Below are 18982 nucleotides of genomic sequence, written 5' to 3' on the forward strand. Positions count from 1 at the left end.
GAGAAGAGATAACCAGGATGTAGTTGGTGAAAGAGATAACAAGGGCATTACTAGTGAAAGAAGGATAATTGAGAAAATTGTGTTTTTAAGGGGACTGGGGCAAAGAAGACCAAGTAGAAATTTTCGTATGAACATAGTGAGCTATAAATCCTGGTAAACTGGCGTAATAAATGGCTTTGCTTTGCTGGCATTGCAGAGTCCCTGTCTCTCAATCCCCACACACCAGCTACCCAGTCCCAATCCCAAACCTCTGTTTACCCTTCCAGTGTCCCACTGGTACTCCCCAGCATCTTGTTTCTGGTCCCAGACCTTTGTAACCTTCCTGTGACTCCAGGCTGCTCAGGAACCTCACCCAAATTCCTAAAGTCCCCATCGCCCCCCCACCCCCATCACCCTTGGCCCTCTCCCAGACCCCAGTCCCACTGTCCCACTTCCAGCCCTATTACCCATTTAATGTCACCCCAGGACCCCAACCCAAATTCAGGGACCAACCCCTGACCCTACAATGTCAGCCTGGAGCCCTCCATGACCACAGTCTACAGCCCCAGTCCCATGTCCCTCCACAAGTGTCCTGGGGAATCTCCCCAGCCACCAATATCAAAATCGGCCAGAGTGAATTCCCTGATTGAACTGGAGGTAGCAGAAAGACAGAATTCTTGATCAGCTCGAACTCACAACACATCTCTCCTGGTGCTGCACATCAGGGGGGACTTTGCCAGCAGAATCTATCCATCCTAATTGTATATATACATCAAAATGCAGTTCTTAGTTAATACAAAACCAGCACATTTCCCGTAAATAATTGGCATGGCTCGGCCTCTTTTGGGAAATAATTTTTTTTGTCCTGGAGGGTCATAAAAATGGGGCATCAGGATGTGGGTTTCACTAAGTGCCCCAATATCTCAGATGACCTTGCCTCAAACTTTCGTTTTGGGTTGGCACTGCTCTTTTTTTGTAACAGATCTTGCCACATGCCCCTCACTGCAGTTCCCTATGTCTCTCTCTCCACAGGTTCCAGCAACCTTTGCTCTTCTGTGTGCACACTTTTACATCCTTTTATTGTTTTTTGCTAGTTCTTCTTAAAGCACTATCCAGCATCTTCAGGGGATCTGAAACTTTCTATTCTCTCTCTTATTGCTCAGCCTCCAACACCCCAATCTCATAGTCCCATGTTCCCCCAGTTCCCCCCAGTCCCACTCCCCACTGGTCACTGAGTTGCTGCCTTATCTCAGACACCAATTGGGGTCCCCTATCAGATGACATCCCTGTAGGCACCTTGAGCCTGGGGATGATCTCCTGGGGGAGTGCGTGGGTGACTTCCCTGGCCTTGTTGGTGTGGCAGGAGAAGTTCTGGACACCAAAAAGGGATCCACCAACACCAGGAGATAACCTGAGCCTATGCTGGTGTGGAAGCTCAGTAAATCCATTGGCCAGTTATAGCCAGGAGTGTTTCCACTACCAGTGATGCCTGGAGGTGATAGTTTTGAATTCAAAGGGTTCTTTTAAAAACATATCAGGCATTGCTCACTAACAGACCTGACAATTTTGTCCTAAGCACGCTGAGGTTCTGAGGCTGCAGACTGATCCCCATCACATCGATTCCCAGAGCTTTGCTGGTGCTTTTCTCCTTTACAAATTGCAGCATCAGTTGGGGGGGGGCCTGACACCTGGTTATTAGGAGTTACCTCTCACCTACCCAGCCAGCCATCCTCATTATAGTGGGCTTTTAAATAAGCAACCCATTTTCCATCTGCCCAACTCTATCCAGGCCTCACCTCTGGGGCTGAAATTCCTTTCTCAGGAATTAACACCAGGATGCTTTGTCACAGAACCTACCCTGTAGCTTTAATGCAAATCTATTTCCCACAGGGATTTTTCAACCCCCAACCTGGTGTGTCCTGGATTGTAGTACAGCCACTTCTTTGGGCAGCTGGGTGGAATCAAGGAGGGACAATAATTCTTGCTTATATTTAATCGGAGATCCCTATGCTGTAATTGACTTCTTTCTTTCCATATGTCTCCATGGGCATGAGCAATGCTCAAAGCAGATGGCAAGTGAGTTCCTATATTTGCCCTTTTCCTCACTGCCAATTCCAGAGCTCTTTGTAACACATTGAGCTCCTCCCCTTGTTCCACATCTCCTTTCAGTTACAGTGACCAGAGTATATACCTGAAACCTTTGTCGCAAATTGGATTTCTTGGCCACTTGGATGAGGAGAAAAGTCACTGCTGTGGCCTACATTCATCTGTGCCAATCCTGGCTGATGCCAAGTTGTTTTGAAGAGCACCCCACAGGAGCCCTGAAGGCTCCCTCAAACATGAGGCCCCTGAATGTCCTTGATTTGGACTCCTGCGGAAGGACAGGCATTCGGTAACTTAAAGATGCTCCTCAGGTCTGCATCTCCCGTGGGATTTCCTCTCCTTTGAGCTTTTTGTGTACCAAGGAAAGCAGCAGTCCCTGTGTGTCCTGTTTACCACCCAGCTGCCCAAAGAAGTAGCTGTACAACAATCCAGGGCATACCAGCTTGAGGACTGACAAATCCCTGTGGGAAATAAACTTACAATAAAGCTGCATGAGAGGTTCTGAAACAAAGCATCCTGGTGTTAATTCCTGAGAAAGGAATTTCAGCCCCAGAGGTGAAGCCTCGGTAGAGTTGGGCAGATTGAAAATTGGCTGCTTATCTAGAAGCACACAATAAAGAGGGTGGCTGGGTGAGTGGGTGAGAGGTAATTCCCAATAACCAGGTTTCAGGCCTTCCCCAACTGATGCTGCAATTTGTAAAGGAGAAAAGCAACAGCAAAGCTCTGGGGCATTGATGTGAAGGGTACTGGTCTGCAGCCTCAGATCCTCAGTGTCCATAGGAGAAAATTGTCAGGTCTGTTACAGAGCAATGTCTGATATGTCTTCAAAAGAACCCTTTGAATTCAAAACCATCACCTCCAGGCATCACTGGAAGTGGAAACACTCCTGGCTATAACTGGCCAATGGATTTTCTGAACTACCATGCCAACATAGGCTCAGGTATCTCCTGGTGTTGGTGGATCCCTTTTTGAGGGGTCCAGAAGTACTCCTGCCACACCAACAAGGCCAGGGAAGTCACCCAGGCACTCCCCCAAGAGAACCATACTCAGGTTCAAGGTGCCTACTGGGATGTCATCTGATAGGGATCTCCAACAGGTATCTGAGGTGTGGCAGCAACTCAGTGAGAAATGGGGAGTGGGACTGGGTGGCACTGGAGGGACATGGGATTGGGGTGTTGGAGGCTGAGCAATAAGAGAGAGAATAGAAAGTTTGAGTTCTCCTGCAGGTGCTGCATAGGGCTTTAAAAAGAACGAGCAAAAAACAATAAAAGGATGTAAAAATATGTACACAGAAGGGCAAAGGTTGCTGGAGCCTGTAGAGGAAGAGATAAAGGGCAATGCAGTGAGGGGTTTTTGGCAAGTTCTGTAACACAAAAAGAGCAGTCACTGCAAAAGCAAAAGTTTGAGGCAAGGTCATCTGGCATATTGGGGCACTTAGTGAAACCCACCTCCTATCACCCCATTTTTATGACCCTCCAAGACAATAATAATTATTTCCCAAAAGAGGCCGAGCCATGCCAATTATTTACGGGAAATGTGCTGGTTTTGTATTAACTAAGAAGCCCATTTTGATGAATATTTATAATTAGGATTAACAGATTCTCTTGACAAGGTGCCCCCCTGATGTGGACCAGGAGAGATGTGTTGTGAGTCCGAGCTGATAAAGAATTCGATCTTTCTGCTACCTTCAGTTCCATGATGGAGTTCGCTCCTGCCGATTCTGATATTGGTAGCTGGGACTATTCCACGGGACACTAGTGGAGGGACATGGGACTGGGATTGTAGAGTGGGGGCCTGGAGGGCTCCAGGCCGACATTGCAGGGTCACGGGTTGGTCTCTGAATTTGGGTTGGGGTCCTGGGGTGACATGAAATGGGTAACAGGACTGTGAGCAGTACTGGCATCTGGGAGAGGACCAAGGCAGATGGTTGGGGGCAAATGACGGGGTGGCTTAAGGAGTATGAGTGAGGTTCCTGAGCAACCTGGGGTCACAACAGGGCTATAAATGTCTGGGAGTATAAATGAGATCCTGGGGAGCACCAAGGGGACACTGGAAGGATAAACAGAGGATTGGGATTGGGACTGGGCGGCTGGGGTGTGGGGATTGAGAGACATGGACTCTGCAATGCCAGCAAAGCAAAGCCATTTATTACACCAGTTTACCAGGATTTATAGCTCACTATGTTCATACGAAAATTTTCTACTTGGACCCCTTTGCCCCAGTCCCCTTAAAAACACAATTTTCTCAATTATCCTTCTTTCACTAGTAATGTCCTTGTTGTCTGTTTCACCAGCAACGTCCCTGTCATCTCTTCTTTACTCAGAGTGGTCAGCGTCAGAGGGTCAGAGTGACCAGAGATGATGTCTTCACTTCTGTTCTTTATTGAATTTTTCTCTCTCATGGTCTTCACTGTACCAGGGCTGCAAGGTCTGCTGTGCTCCCCATTTGAACTTCTGTAGTGGTCTGGGCTTCCACATCTCCCTCTTTTTTGGTTTTTTATGTAATGCATACATGTTAAAGCAGTTCCCATCTGTAAGGCTATTATCTAATTAAGACCCCAGAACTGGTTATCTGCTAAATACAGGATGAAATACATAGAGTACAGATCACAATCCATAAAAATTTGCCAAAGGCAATCATGGCACTGACAAAGAGATTCACTGCATAGGAGAACAAAAGGATAATGTCTAAGGCCTCCTAGGAAATGGGAATAAATGGCCACTGTACTAAAGTTCATCTGGTTGGAGATTGGTGGCCATGCTGAGCCCCTCACAGAGGAACCCTTCCCATGTACCCCCGTGTGTCCTCAGTGTCCCCTCAGTATGTGTCCCACTTTGTCCCCGAGTTTCCCACACTGCTCCCAGTAACCTCCCTGCCATGGCTCTCCTGGCTCACCCCCTGGCACTGCTGGCAATGACAGTGACCACTGCAGCCATCAAGGTTGTGCCGCTGGACAGGACCCAGGACTCCTTCAATAACCAGTACCGGGGCTGAGGCCCTGCCATTATCGCAGCCTTGCCAGCCCTCAGCCACTTTGAGTTCTAGGTGAATCCTCCCTTCTTCACCCAGACCTGGGTGAAGGCCAAGGCTCATTGGCAAAGCCGGGGTTCCCACTGTCCCCTCTGGCATCTCCAGCCCAGACCGTCGCTCTCACGGCCTACACAACAAAGGACATTTACAAGGACTTCAACGCAGCCATGTGTGCAGCTGCATGCTCCTGCCAGGAATCGGAGAACAACTTCTGCTTCAAAACACTGCATTTCCTGCTAACTGATGCACTGGTGACACTGAGGCATGCTCAGAAAGGGCAGTGTCACCACGTGTTCTGGGGTGTGCATGATGTCCAATTTCAGGCACAGTGTGGCCAGAAGGTCCGGTTTAGTCAATTCACATTCTATTAACATATTGTGTCAAATAAAATCTATTACCTGATTCTATCAAAACAACTCCGTTAAATAATTCTACCAAAATTATTCCATGAAGTAATTCTGACAAAGCCAGTCAAAAGTGACCATTCCTAAGCAGGGCTCATTGTCACTCCCCATACCAACACTTGTGGGAACGTCTCTTTCTCCCACCTTTGAGGAGGACTGCTGGGGAGCATGCCCTTCCTGAGGGAGGAACTTCACACATATTTCATTCCAAGTATGAATAGGGGAGAAGAATTTCTGTCTGAGAGGGGACTGGGCATTGCCAGAGTCAGGTAATGGATGGCCAGGCCCAGTTCTGGTGCTTTACCCTCAATTGTCTGTTCAGGGTTGGTGACTTGTGCTGGTTTTGGCCCAATTTAGCACCAGTGCCCTGCCTGGCTGGTGGGGACCTGCTGGATCAGATCTGGGGAATGACCGGGGGCTGCTGCTGGGTGACCAGTGGAGCTGGCCGTGTGGCCAGGGGCCAGGAGGGATTTGGAGGACACTCAGATGAGCGAGGCCAGGAAGTCAGGTAGTGATCATGTCCCTCTCCCTGCCAGTGAGGCACATTAGGAGTGCTGTGCCCAATTCTGTTCAGAGCCATTTCCAGCTGTGCTCAGGGCCGTGTCAACCTCTTCCCAGTGCCATGTCTAGTTTTACCCGGTGCCATGTCCAGTTCTGCCCAGTGCTCTTGCCCATTCTGGGCTCCTCAGGACAGGAAAGACCTGGAGATCCTGGAGGGCAGCATGGATGATGACAGAACTGGAGCATTTCTGTCACAAAGTGACAAATACCAGAGAGAATGGAAATTTTCCCTTCCCTGAAGGTGCTGGACAAAGCCTGAAGACAAACTGGCAGAAATTATAAAAGGATGGAGAAGTGTGCACACAGGATGAAAGTCACGGCTAGAACCGTTGGAGAAACAGCTAAAGGGAACTCCAGTGGGGTTTTGGCAAGTTCTGTAACAGGAACCAACAGCACCTGTGCAAAGAAATTGTTCCAGGAACAGTCCCTTTGATATCAAGGTATTTGGTGAAACTGAGCCCCAGAAGCCCCATTTTTATGACTCTCCAGGACAATAAAAGGACTTGTCAAAGAAGGTGGATCAATGCAAATGATTTACTAGAAAAGTACAGTTTCTGTATTAGATAAGGGACACATTTTAATGAATATTTATAATTATGGTGAATAAATACCCCATGGCAAATTTCCCCCTGATGTGCAGGACCAGGAGAGATCTGTTGTGAGTCCGAGCTGATAAAGAATTCTGGCTTTCTGCTATCTCCATATCTATCCGGGAGTTCACTCCAGCTGATTTAGGTATTGTGGAGGGGTGAGTGTGGGAGGACTCCTTGAGGGGACACGGGACTGAGGGATTGGGATTGCGGACATGGGGGAATACTGGGGGAGTCACAGGTCTGGGATTGGGGTAATGGGGTTTTCTGGGGGAAAATGAGGGGGGACACGGTATGGTGAGAGTGCGACTGGGGTAATGGGGGGCTGGGAGACACTTTTGGGGCTGGGGATGATGCCTGGATTTGGGTTGAGGTTATAGGGTGACACCAAAGAATTTCGGGAATGGTAGTAGGAGTGGGGTCTGGGGACCAGCTGAGGGGGACACCGGGGGTCTCGGGGAGTGACCCCAGGATTTGGGTCGGGATTCTGCTGGGGCTGAGGGGACTTGTAGTCAGGTGTGGGATTGGGCTTCTGGTCGCGATGGTACTGTGGGATTGGGGTCTGTGGGGCTGGGGTATCTTGGGGAGGCATAAGTAACCCCAGGATTTGGGATCAAGGAACTCAGATATGTTTAGGTGTCGGCTGGGCAGGAGTGCCTCCCTTCCCCCTGACCCCACTCACCTGCTGATCCCACTCCCTTACCCAGTCCCTCACTGAGGAACCCTCCCCGTGTCTCTCCCATGTCCCCTCTGTGTCCTCCAGTGTACACATCGGTCCCTGTGGCCTCTCCCTGCCATGGCCCCACTGGCTCAGACACTGGCACTGCTGGCAATGGCCATGGCCACCATGGCTGTCGACGTGATTCCCCTGGACATGGCCCCGGACTCCTTCGATGACCAGTACCGGGGCTGTGGCCCTGCCATGAAGGCGGCATTGCCGGCCCTCAACCGCTCTGAGTTCCAGCAGAACGAGGAGTTTGCTGAGGTTTGGGTGAAGGCTGCAGCCAAGGTGCAGGGTCAGGGCCTCCCTGAGTCCCCTCTGTCTGCAGAGCAGGCCACTGCCATCATGGCCTTCACAATGACTGACCCCAGGACATTCAATGAGGCCGTGCATGTGGTTGGGCGCTCCAGGCAGGAATACCGGGACAACTTCCACTTCAAAACACTGCATTTCCTGCTGACCGATGCCCTGGCCACACTGAGGAACACTCAGAAAGGGCAGTGTCGGGATGCCTTCCTGAAGGTGTGTGACACCCGGTTCGAGACACAGCCTGGTGAAACCATCCGGTTTGGTCATTTCACGCCGGTGTTCCCGAGCAAACAAATTGGCGAGTGTCCCGGTGAGACAATGCTCGAGCTGCGCACATGCTATGGCGTGGAAATCCAGTTTTTCAGCGAACATCCAGAACCTGAGATCGTGCTGATCCCACCCTTTGAGACCTTCAAGGTCACCCAATACACCCTGAAAGGGGACAAGACACAGATCCAGCTCCAGTCTACCGGGACCTACAGCAAATACAACTGCGAGTGGCTGCGAGGTAACACAACAGGGGACAATCTGGGGGAATGGGGACAGCCATGGTAAGGAACAAGGGACAATGACACTGACTGGGGATGAGGTACAGGGACACCCACAGTGTGTGGGGGAACAAGGATACCCTGGGCTGGGGACACCAAGTCTGTGGACACCCACTGTGGGCACAGGGACAGGAACTCACATGACAGGGAACAGGGATGGGGATCCCCACTTCTGCGTGGGAACAGGGAGAGGAACACCCATGCCAGGAGCCAGGGGACAGAGACAGGGGTCTCCCCAGGGTACCAACTCTGTCCCCCTGATAAAGGCAGTGCTGTGGGGATGGACGCTCTGTATGGAAAAAGGGTGGACCAGGACCTCCCCATGCCACTCCCTGAAACCCTGTAACCCCCTGTAACCCCTCATGGCAATCTCTAAATACCAGTGAACCCTGTCACCTCTAAGCCCACCATGACTCCCCTGACCTCTCTGGCCACTGTACCCTCCTGTATCCCCCCCCAACTCGCTGTCACCCTGTCACACTCATGCCCCCATCTCTCCTGTCAAGCTTAACCCCCCATTATAACTTTCCCTGACCCCTTACTACCCCCATGGCCCCACTGATTTCCCTCTTTTTACCACAGGTTAGTGTGTCCGCAGGGCTCCTTTCCACCTTGGAGGACTGCTGACCACCACCCCCTTGGCAGTGGCCACCAGGATCCTCTGAGCCATGAGGCCATCAAGGTCACCAAAGGTCACTGTGGACACTGCGGCAGCTGTGACCACCATGATCACCAAGACACCCTCAGCCACAAGGCTACCACAGCCACCCTGGCCAGTGTGGTCACCAAGACCACTGTGCAAAGCAATTATAATAAAAAATTCAATCAAAACAATTCTGGTAATTATTTCTGACAAAGCCAGCAAAGAGAGACAATTCCTAAACAGGGCTCAATGTCAGTCCCCACACCAACAATCATGCGAATATCTCTTTCTCTCAGCCTCGAGAAGCATCACTGGGGAGTACCCCCTTCCCAAGGGAGGAACCTCACACACTTTCATTGCAAGCAGAATAGGGAAGAGGAATCTCTGTCTGACAGGACTGAATGTTCCCAGGGTCAGATGATGGATGGCCAGGCACAGCTCTGGTCTTTTACTCTCAGTTGCCAACTTGAAGTTCATGATTTGAGTTGGTTTTAGCCCCATGCAGCATCAAAATCAGCACAAGACCTCTCTCAATGTTTTGACCTGATGGCCACAAATGGGCCATTGTCCCTTGGCCACATTCTAGGCAGAGCATCCTGCCACGTCTTGCACTTCAGGGGACCTTAAAGGCTGGAAACTGGGAGGTTCAAGAGGGCAAGGGCAGGTCTTGCCCCTGGGAACAGACAGTCCCCAGTGCCATCTCTGGCTGGGAAGGATTAGCTGGAAAAGCTGTGGAGAAGAACCTAGGAGTTCTGGTGTGTTACCAGTGAAGCTGGCTGTGTGGCCTGGGGCCAGCAGGGATCCAAGAGGTATCAGGAAGAGCAGGGCCAGGAAGTCAGGGAGTTTTCATGCCCCTCTGCCCTGACCAGGAAGGGACATCCGGAATGCCGTATCCAGCTCTGCCCAGTGCCATGTCCAGTTCTGGGCTGCCCTGGACCCAATCCTGTGGTCAGGGATGATGCTGCCTGAGATGGGAGGTTTGGCCACATGCCCACTGTGGGTCTGTCCAGCCTGACCCATTCTGGGATTTGAAGATTCTGGCAGTTGCAGTTCAGGAATTGTCCACTGGAGGGCAGAAGTGAGCGTGGGAAATCAGCGGCGCTGCGCATGCGCCGCTCCCAGCTGCAGTTCTGGATGCCAACAGCAGGCGGCAGCACGAGCTGCTGGTGCTGCTGAGCACCCGCCCCGCCCCATCCCGGCCCCGGGGGCTCTGCAATGGTTTGGGATGGAGCCACCTTGAAGCCCATCCGGTGCCAGCCCTGCCATGGGCAGGGACATCTTCCCCTGGGTTGAGCTGCTCCAGGTCCTGCCCAGCCTGGCCTTGGAAACAGCCAGGAATGGGGCAGTCACAGCTTCTCTGGGCAGCCTGTGCCAGGGCGTCATCACCGTCACAGGGAAGGATTTTATATGAAAGATGGGTGGTGATGTCTTTGAAAAACTACTTGGAAGGTTGAGGATCTTTACGAGAAATTTTTGTCAGTGTCTTCAAAATGGGTCTTGATATGTCTACACCAGCACACATGTGGTTTGCCATAGAACCCTAGTGGCTTGACCAGAAAGTTTGAAGTCCTGAACATTCATCTAATAAGAGAAATTGTTCCCCACACAGTCTATTCCATAACCCACACAGCCTGAACTTCTGAGCTTTGGGAGAAAATGCCAGCTTCAAGGGGGATATGGTGTAGGTGGTTTGGGAATGCTGCATCTTCCCGGTACCTCAGCCAAGGGGAAAAGGGAGAGGGCAACATGCATCCAGGAGTACGGGATAAAAGGAGGCTGCGTTCTCCGAATCCTTGAGAGAGAAACCCCACAGGGAATATGGCTGTGGTACCTCTGTCCCTTTATTCCAATCAAGTTTCAAGACTTCTTTTTGAACACTTGGCTTTTTGTAGTGTGGCTTTTCCTCACATACTGAAGGTGCTGGGTAGAGCTTAAAATCTGACTGGCAAAAATGAGAAAAGGCTGCAAAAGTATTTACACAGGACAATAAAAGTGACTGGAAGTAGTGCAGAAAGAGATAAAGGCAAGCCCTACTACAGCCCTGGTAGTGGCCACAAGTATTGTCTTAGACACGAGGTAAGGAAGGTCACAGTGGTCTCCACAATCACCAGAGCCACCACTGTGACCTCCAGAGAAAAGAGGCAACCAAAGATACCAAGGCTACCACTGCCATTTTGCCCAGGTGGAATTAAGGAAAAAAAGACGAAGAGAAGACAAAAAAAAAATTCCTACCTACTCCCCACCCCCCAACATTTCATTAACTGCCCTTTACTTCTTTGCCAATTCATTAATTTGCATTCTTTCCCAAATCCTGTGAATTCCCATATATTCAGGACTTAAACCAAACCAAACTCTATTGCCACATCCCAATTAATTTAACTTAAAAAGAAATAAGAGCAATGTTTCTTTACAAATAGATTGTGTGAATCTGATGTTTGATGACGCCTGGTACTTGTAGAGAAGGAAGTGACTGGAGAAACTATCAGTTTCAGAAAACGTTCTTCATTGACATGGACTTCTGCTCAGACAAGCTCCTGCCAAATTCCTGAATTTCAAGAAAAAGAACAAAGAAATAAAAGGCTTATGAATAATGATTTCCCTGCCCAGGGTGAAGTCAAAACTCATTTTAATGGTCATGTGTCAGTGTTACAGAAGGGCGGGGTGCGTAGTAAGGGGAACATTCAATAGATGGATTGGAAGTGTGCACCTTTCAAATGCCTCAGGCAATGGGGAAGGGGAGTGGGAGATATGGCCAGGAAAGCCCCCGCTGGACCCCACTGCTGTGAGTCCACCAGCATCATTCCTATATCCACTAGCCCCACAACCCCACTCCCAGTCCCATGTCCCTTCCTCCTTAGTGTCACCCCTGCCCCTCTGCACTTCCCCAGCCCAAACCCTGGGAACAATCTCTGATCTCCCCAGTGTCCCCTCAGTGTCCCCTGTGCCAATCCCAGTCCCATGTTTACTCTTCCATTGTCCCCCCAGTGCTCCCCTGGTCCTCAATCTTACTCCCAATCCTCTGCAAATTTCTTGTAGCGCCGGGCTGATTACAAACCCCGACTGAATCTCTAAAGCCACTCCCTCAGCCCCCACTGTCCTCCACAGCCCCCTCCCAGACCCCAGTTCCACTCCCAGTCCCTTGACCCTGTACTCTAACCCAAATTGAGAGGTCACTCCTTGCCCCCACAACACCCCCCTGGAGCCCCCATGGCCCCACCCTGCAAACCCAGTCCCATGTCCCCCCCTCCATATGACCCCATTGTCCCCCAGCTGCTGACACCAAAATTGGCCGGAGTGAACTCCCTGATGGAACTGGAGGTATCAGAAAGCCAGAATTCTTTATCAGCTGGGACTCAGCTGATATCTCTTGGACCTGCAGCTCAGGGGGGACTTTGCCATGGGGTATTTATCCACCACAATTATAAATATTCATTAGAAGGGGCTTCTTACCTAATACACATGCATCACTTTCTCTGGAAATAATTTGCATGGTTCTGCCACTTTCTGGAAGTCCTTTTATGGTACTAAAGGGTCATCCAAAGGGTTTCTGGGTGTGGTTTTCACTGATTGCCCCAATATGCCAAATGACCTTTCCTGCAACTTCTGCTTTTTGCAAGCGCTGCTCCTTCTGTGGTTGCAAAAAGCAGAAGTTGCAGGAAAGTTCCTTTGGAGTTCCTTTATCTGTTTCTCCATGGACTCCATCCATGTTCATCCTCCGTACCCACACTTCTACTGCCTTTCCTTCCTTTTACCCATTCATTTTAAGCTCAATCCTACATCTTTAAGGGATCTGAAACTTTCTATTCTCTCTTATTGCTCAAACCCCACAACCCCAATCTCACTGTTCCATCTTCCCCCAATTCCCTCCAGTCCCACTCCCCCTGGCTCACTGAGTTGCTGTCACATCCCAGATACAAAATGGGGTCCCCTATCAGATGACATCCCCGTAGGCATCTTGAGTCTGGGCTTGATCTCTCGTGGGAGTGCCTGGGTGACTCTCCTGGCCTTGTTGGTGGGGCAGAAGAATTTCTGGACCTCCAAGAAGTGATCCACCAACACCAGGAAATACCTGAGCCCATGTTGGCATGGTAGCTCAAAAAAGCCATTTGCCAGTAATGCCCAGGAGTGTTTCCTCTTTCAGTGATGCTTGGAGGTGATGATTTTGAATTCAAAGAGTTCTTTTGAAACCATATCAGACATTGCTCTGTAACAGATATGACACCCCTTGTGGGCACAGGAACAGGAACACCCATGACAGGAAACAGGGATGGGGAGCGAACAGGGACAGGAACACCTGTGCCAGGGGACAAGGGACAGTGACAGAGACAGCGACCTCCACAGTGTTCCAACCCTGTCCCTCTCTGATAAAGGCAGTGCTGTGGTGATGGGAAGAAAGTGACTGAGAAGCTATCAGTTTCAGAAAATGTTCTTCATTGACACGGACTGTTGCTCAGAGAAGGTCCTGCAAAATTCCTGAATTTCAAGAAGAAGAACAAAGAAATAACAGGCCTATGAATTTTAATTTCCCCACCCAGGGTGAAGTTAAAGCTCATTTTAATGGTCATGTGCCTGTATTACGGAAGGGAGTGGTGCATAGCAAGGGGGTTGTGCGGTGGCTGGATTAGGAAGTCTGCACCTTCCAACTACCTCACCAATGGGGAAGGGGAGAGGAAGATATGGCTGGGAAACTAGGATAAAAAGGAGGCTGCATCGTCCAGCAATTTGAGAGACTTCATGAGAAAATTCCCCATGGCCTCATCCTATGATCGTGAATAAAATGACAGAACTCTTCTGTCTCCTTTGTGCAAGGAAATCTCTGTCAAAGGTGAATTTTTCTGCTCAAATGTTGGAGAGCAAAAAAATTTCACTTGAATCCTAAGTAGTGTGCTTAGCTTCAGCCAGAGTCTCATCCACAAAATGGTAGCTCTGCCTCTTATACCTCTGGTGTTGCATGAGCCAAATACACATCCATAAGAAGTCATATATATTCAAACATTTCCCTTCTACAGCCCTGGCTTCTCCCAAAGTCTTCCAGCTGACTCTTCCTTGCTGTCCGTTGGTGGAGACTTTCCTGCCGTCTGATTGGATGTGAGGTGTTGTCATGTCACACCTCCCCAGAAAATTTTTTCCCATTTCCAGCTGCCCCGTGCAAGGGGCACAGGTAAATGCCCTCCCTCCACATCTTTTTAGCCACCCGTGACAACTAGGGCCATCTGGTGGCAAGAATACAGAGGGAGGAAAGGAGACTAGGAGAATAAATGCGGTTGTCCAAAAAACAAACCACAATCAAATAACCATAAAAACTAAACTTCTCTTAACATACAAACAATATTCATCCCTAAATTGTGAGAGCCAAACATCATGTTACCCATCTATAACAAAGCTGTGGCTGCTCCACTCCTGGAAGGGTTCAAGGCCAGGCTGCGCAGATCATGAAGCAGTCCGGCCCAGGGGAAGATGTCCCTGCCCATGGCAGGGCTGGCACCGGACGGGCTTTAAGGTGGCTCCATCCCAAACCATTGCAGAGCCCTCGGGGCTGCGATGGGGCAGGGCGGGTGCTCGGCAGTGCCAGCAGCTCGTTCTGCCGCCTGCTGTTGGCACCCAGAACTGCAGCTGGGGGTGGCGCATGCGCAGCGCTGCTGATTTCCCACGCTCACTGCTGCCCTCCAGTGGACAACTCCTGAACCACAACTGCCAGAATCCCCAAATCCCAGAATGGGTCAGGCTGGAAAGATCCAGAGAGGGCACTTGGCCCAACCTCCCAGCTCAGGCAGCACCATCCCTGAGCCCAGGATTGCATCCACAGCAGCCCAGAACTGGACACAGCACTGGGCAGAGCTTGACACAGCCCTCCTGATGTGCCTCACTGGGAAGGGCAGAGGGGTACAAACACTGCCTGAACTCCAGGCCCCATCCCTCCTGATACCCCTTTGATGCCTCCTGGTCCTAGGACACACAGCCAGCTCACTTGTCACCCACCAGACCCCCAGGTTCTTCACCACAGCTTCTTTATCAGGTCCCATCCAGCCTGGACTGGCACAAGGGACTGTCCCCCCCCAGAGACAGGACCCCCCCTCACCCTCTTGAATCTCTCAATTACCAGCCTTTAAGGTCCGCCTGAAGTGCAGGATGCTATGCCTGGAAAGTGGCCGAGGGACAATGCCCAGTTTGCGAAAATCGTAGCTACTTTGAGAGGGGTTTTGTGCTGATTTTGGTGCTGAATCAGGCTAAAACCAGCCCAAATTACCAATCCCAAATTGACAACTGAGGGTGAAGCACCAGAGCTGTACCTGGCTGTCCATCATCGGGCCCTAGGAATGTCCAACACACTCTCAGACAGAGACTCCTCTCCCCTATTCCTGTTTGAAATGAAAAGTGTGTGAAGTTCCTGCCTTGGGAAGGGAATGCTTTCCAAGAATCCTCCTCAAGGTTTAGAGAAAGAGATGTTCCTACAGGTGTTTTTCTTGAGAGTGCCATTGAGCCCTGCATAAGAATTGCCACTTTTTTCTGGCTTTGCCAGATTTATTCAATGGAATTATTTTGAGAGAAGTATTTAATAGAATTGCTTTGCACATTGATACTGGTGGCCACAGTAGCTACAGTGGCTGTTGTAACTTTGTGGCTCAAGGATTCCTGGTGATCAAGGTGGCCACAATGGCCTTGGTGGTTACAGTGACCATGGTGGCCAGAGTGGCTGTGGTGCCCGCAGTGCCACAGTGACAATGATGGCTGCCGTTACCTCATGGTGGCAATAGCTACCATGGTGGCCATAGTGGCAGTGGTGGCCTTGGTAGCCTTGGTGACCTTGTTTCTCTAGGGGTCATGGTGATCTTGCTGATCATGGTGGCCACAGTGACAACAGTGACCTTGGTGCCATGATGGCCATGGTTGCCATGGTAACCGCAGTGACCTCGGTGGCCTCCTGGCTCAGAGGATTCCGAGGGCCCCTGCCAGGGCAGTGAAGGCCAGCAGGCCTCCAACGTGGAAGGGGGCATTGGGGACACTCCCACCTAAGAGAAAAGATGAGCATCAGGGGGACCATGAGGAGAGTGAAGGAGTCAGGATTTGCCATAATGGAGGCTTGGGGTTACAGGAGAGATGGGGCCATGAGGTGACAGGGTGTCGGGGGGGAACGTGGAGGGGGACAGAGGTCAGGGAGGCTAGGGGGGTCATGGTGGCCTTAGGAGTGACAGGGGTCAGGAGGAGTCAGGGATTGCCATGGGGGATTACAGGGTTTCAGGGAGTGCCATTGGGGGTCCTGGCCCACCCATGTTCTGTACACAGCAGCCATCCCCACAGCACTGCCTTTATCAGAGAGGGACAGGGTTGGTACTCTGGAGGGTCCCTGTCTCTGTCCCTGTCATGTGTGTTCCTGTCCCTGTGCCCACAATGGCTGTCCCCAGAATTAGTCTCCCCAGCCCAGGGTATCCTTGTCCCTCCACACATTGTGTGTGTCCCAGTCCCCCATCCCCAGTGAGTGTCATTGTCCCCTGTGCTTTATCATGGCTCTCCCCATTCCCCCAGGCTGTCACCTGTAGCATCACCTCCAGCCACTCGCAGTTGTATTTGCTGTAGGTCCCGCTGGAGTGGAGCGGGATCTGTGTCTTGTCCCCTTTCAGGGTGTATTGGGTGACCTTGAAGGTCTCAAAGGGTGGGATCAGCACCACCTTCTCTTCCGGCTGTTCCCTGAAAAACGGGATCCCCACGCCATGGCACGTGTGCAGCTCAAGCATTGTCTTACCAGGGCACTCGCCAATTTGTTTGCTCGGGAACACCAACGTGAAATGACCAAACCGGATGATTTTACCAGGCTTTGTCTCGAACCGGGTGTCACACACCATCTGGAACGCATCCCGACACTGCCCTTTCTGAGCATCCCTCAGCGTGGCCAGGGCATCGGTCAGCAGAAAATGCAGTGTTTTGAAGTGGAAGTTGTCCCGGTATTCCTGTCAGGAACGCCCAACCACGCGCACAGCATCATTGAATATTCTGAGGTCATTCATTGAGAAGGCCATGATGGCAGTGGCCTGGTCTGGGGACAGAGGGGACTCAGGGGGCCCCCAACTCTGCCACTTGGCTGCAGCCTTTCCCCAAACCTCAGCAAACTCCTTGTTCTGCTCAAACTCGGACCAGCTGAGGGTCACCAATGCCGCCTTCATGGCAGGGCCACAGCCCTGGTACTGATCATCGAAGGAGTACGGGGCCATGTCCAGGGGGATCAGATTGACAGCCGTGGTGGCCATGGCCATTGCCAGCAGTGCCAGAGTCTGAGCCAGGGGGGCCATGTCGGGGAGAGGCCACATGGACCAGTGTGGACACTGGAGGACACAGAGGGGACACGGGGAGGGTTCCTCAGTGAGGGACTGGGGAGGGGAGTGGGGTCAGCACGGGAGTGGGGTGAGGGGGAAGGGAGGCACTCCTGCCCAGCCGACCCCTGGACATGTCCAGGTTCCCTGATCCCAAATCCTGGGATTACTTACGCCTCCCCAACATCCCCCCACTGCTCAGGGTCCCCAGTCCACAGTACCAACCACCCCAGAAGCCCAATCCTTATCCCATGACTACAGGTCCCCTCAGCCTCAGCAGAATCCCGACCCAAATCCTGAGGTCACTCCCTGAGCCCCTCAGTGTCCCTCTCGGTTGGTCCCCAGACCCGAATCCTATTCCCATTCCAGAGTTCTTTGGTGTCACCCTAGAACATCAACCCAAATACAGGCATCACCCCCTGCCCCCACAGTGTCTCCCAGCCTCCCCATCACCCCAATCCCACTCTCACCATCCCATGTCCCCCCTTCATTTTCCCCCAGAGCCCTCCATTACCTCAATCTCATTCCTGTGACTCCCCCAGTATCCCCCCATGTCCGCAAACCCAATCCCTCAGACCCCCAAAGAGTCCTCCCAGAGTCCCCCCACCACGATACCAAAATCAGCTGGAGTGAACTCCGTGAGGGATCTGGAGATAGCAGAAAGCTGGAATTCTTTATCAGCTCAGACTCGCAGCGGATCTCTCCATGTCCTGCACATCGGGGGGACTTTGCCATGGGGTATTTATCCACCATAATTATAAATATTCATTAAAATATGTCCCTTATCTAATACAGAAACTGTACTTTTCCCGTAAATCATTTGCATTGATCCACCTTCTTTGACAAGTCCTTTTATTGTCCTGGAGAGTCATAAAAATGGGGCTTCAGGGGCTCAGTTTCACCAAATACCTTGATATCAAAGGGACTGTTCCTGGAACAATTTCTTTGCACAGGTGCTGTTGGTTCCTGTTACAGAACTTGCCAAAACCCCACTGGAGTTCCCTTTAGATGTTTCTCCAACAGTTCTAGCCATGATTTTCATCTTGTGTGCACACCTCTCCCTCCTTTTATCATTTCTGGCAGTTTGTCTTCAGGCTCTGTCCAGCACCTTCAGGGGAAGGGAAAATTTCCATTCTCTGTGGTATTTGTCACTTTGTGACAGAAATGCTCCAGTTCTGTCATCATCCATGCTGCCCTCCAGGATCTCCAGGTCTTTCCTGTCCTGAGGAGCCCAGAATGGGAAAGAGCACTGGGCAGAGCTGGACATGGCACTGGGAAGAACTGGACATGGCACTGGGCTGAACAGGATACAGCCCCGAGCAGAGCTGGACATGGCAATGGGCAGAGCCAGACACAGTACTGGGCAAAACTGAACACAGTGGTGGACAGAGCTGGACACTGGGCAGAGGTGAGCACAGCCCTGAGAACAGCTGGAAATGGCTCTCCACAGAGTTGGGCACAGCACTCCTGATGTGCCTCACTGGGCAGGGAGAGGGGCACTAACACTCCCTGACTTCCTGACCTTGCTCCTCTGAGTGTCCCCCAGATCCCTCCTGGCCCCAGGCCACATGGCCAGCTTCACTGGTCACCCAGCAACAACCCCAGGTCATTCCCCAGAGCTGCTCCAGCAGGTCTCCACCAGGCAGGCAGGGCACTGGTGCTAAATTGGGCTAAAACCAGCACAAGGCACCAACCCTAAATTGACAATTGAGGGTAAATCACCAGAGCTGGGCCTGGACATCCATCACCTGACCCTGGTAATGCCCAATCCCCTCTCAGACAGAAATT

At 51.3% G+C, this 18982-nt stretch overlaps 1 protein-coding gene and 1 pseudogene across 1 annotated transcript; one reads left to right on the top strand and one right to left on the bottom strand.

Moving 5' to 3' along the window:
- The first annotated feature begins 7463 nt into the window (after positions 1-7463).
- On the top strand, positions 7464-8832 carry LOC134418458 (erythroblast NAD(P)(+)--arginine ADP-ribosyltransferase-like). The gene is made up of 2 exons (XM_063156830.1): positions 7464-8205; positions 8828-8832. Exons 1-2 carry the CDS (start codon positions 7464-7466, stop codon positions 8830-8832), a joined length of 747 nt encoding a protein of 248 aa, XP_063012900.1.
- Positions 8829-17173, bottom strand: LOC134418510 (erythroblast NAD(P)(+)--arginine ADP-ribosyltransferase-like; annotated as a pseudogene).
- Positions 17174-18982: the final 1809 nt, after the last annotated feature.

Source organism: Melospiza melodia, chromosome 1, assembly GCF_035770615.1.
Source record: "Melospiza melodia melodia isolate bMelMel2 chromosome 1, bMelMel2.pri, whole genome shotgun sequence".
Classification (NCBI taxonomy): Eukaryota; Metazoa; Chordata; class Aves; order Passeriformes; family Passerellidae; genus Melospiza; species Melospiza melodia.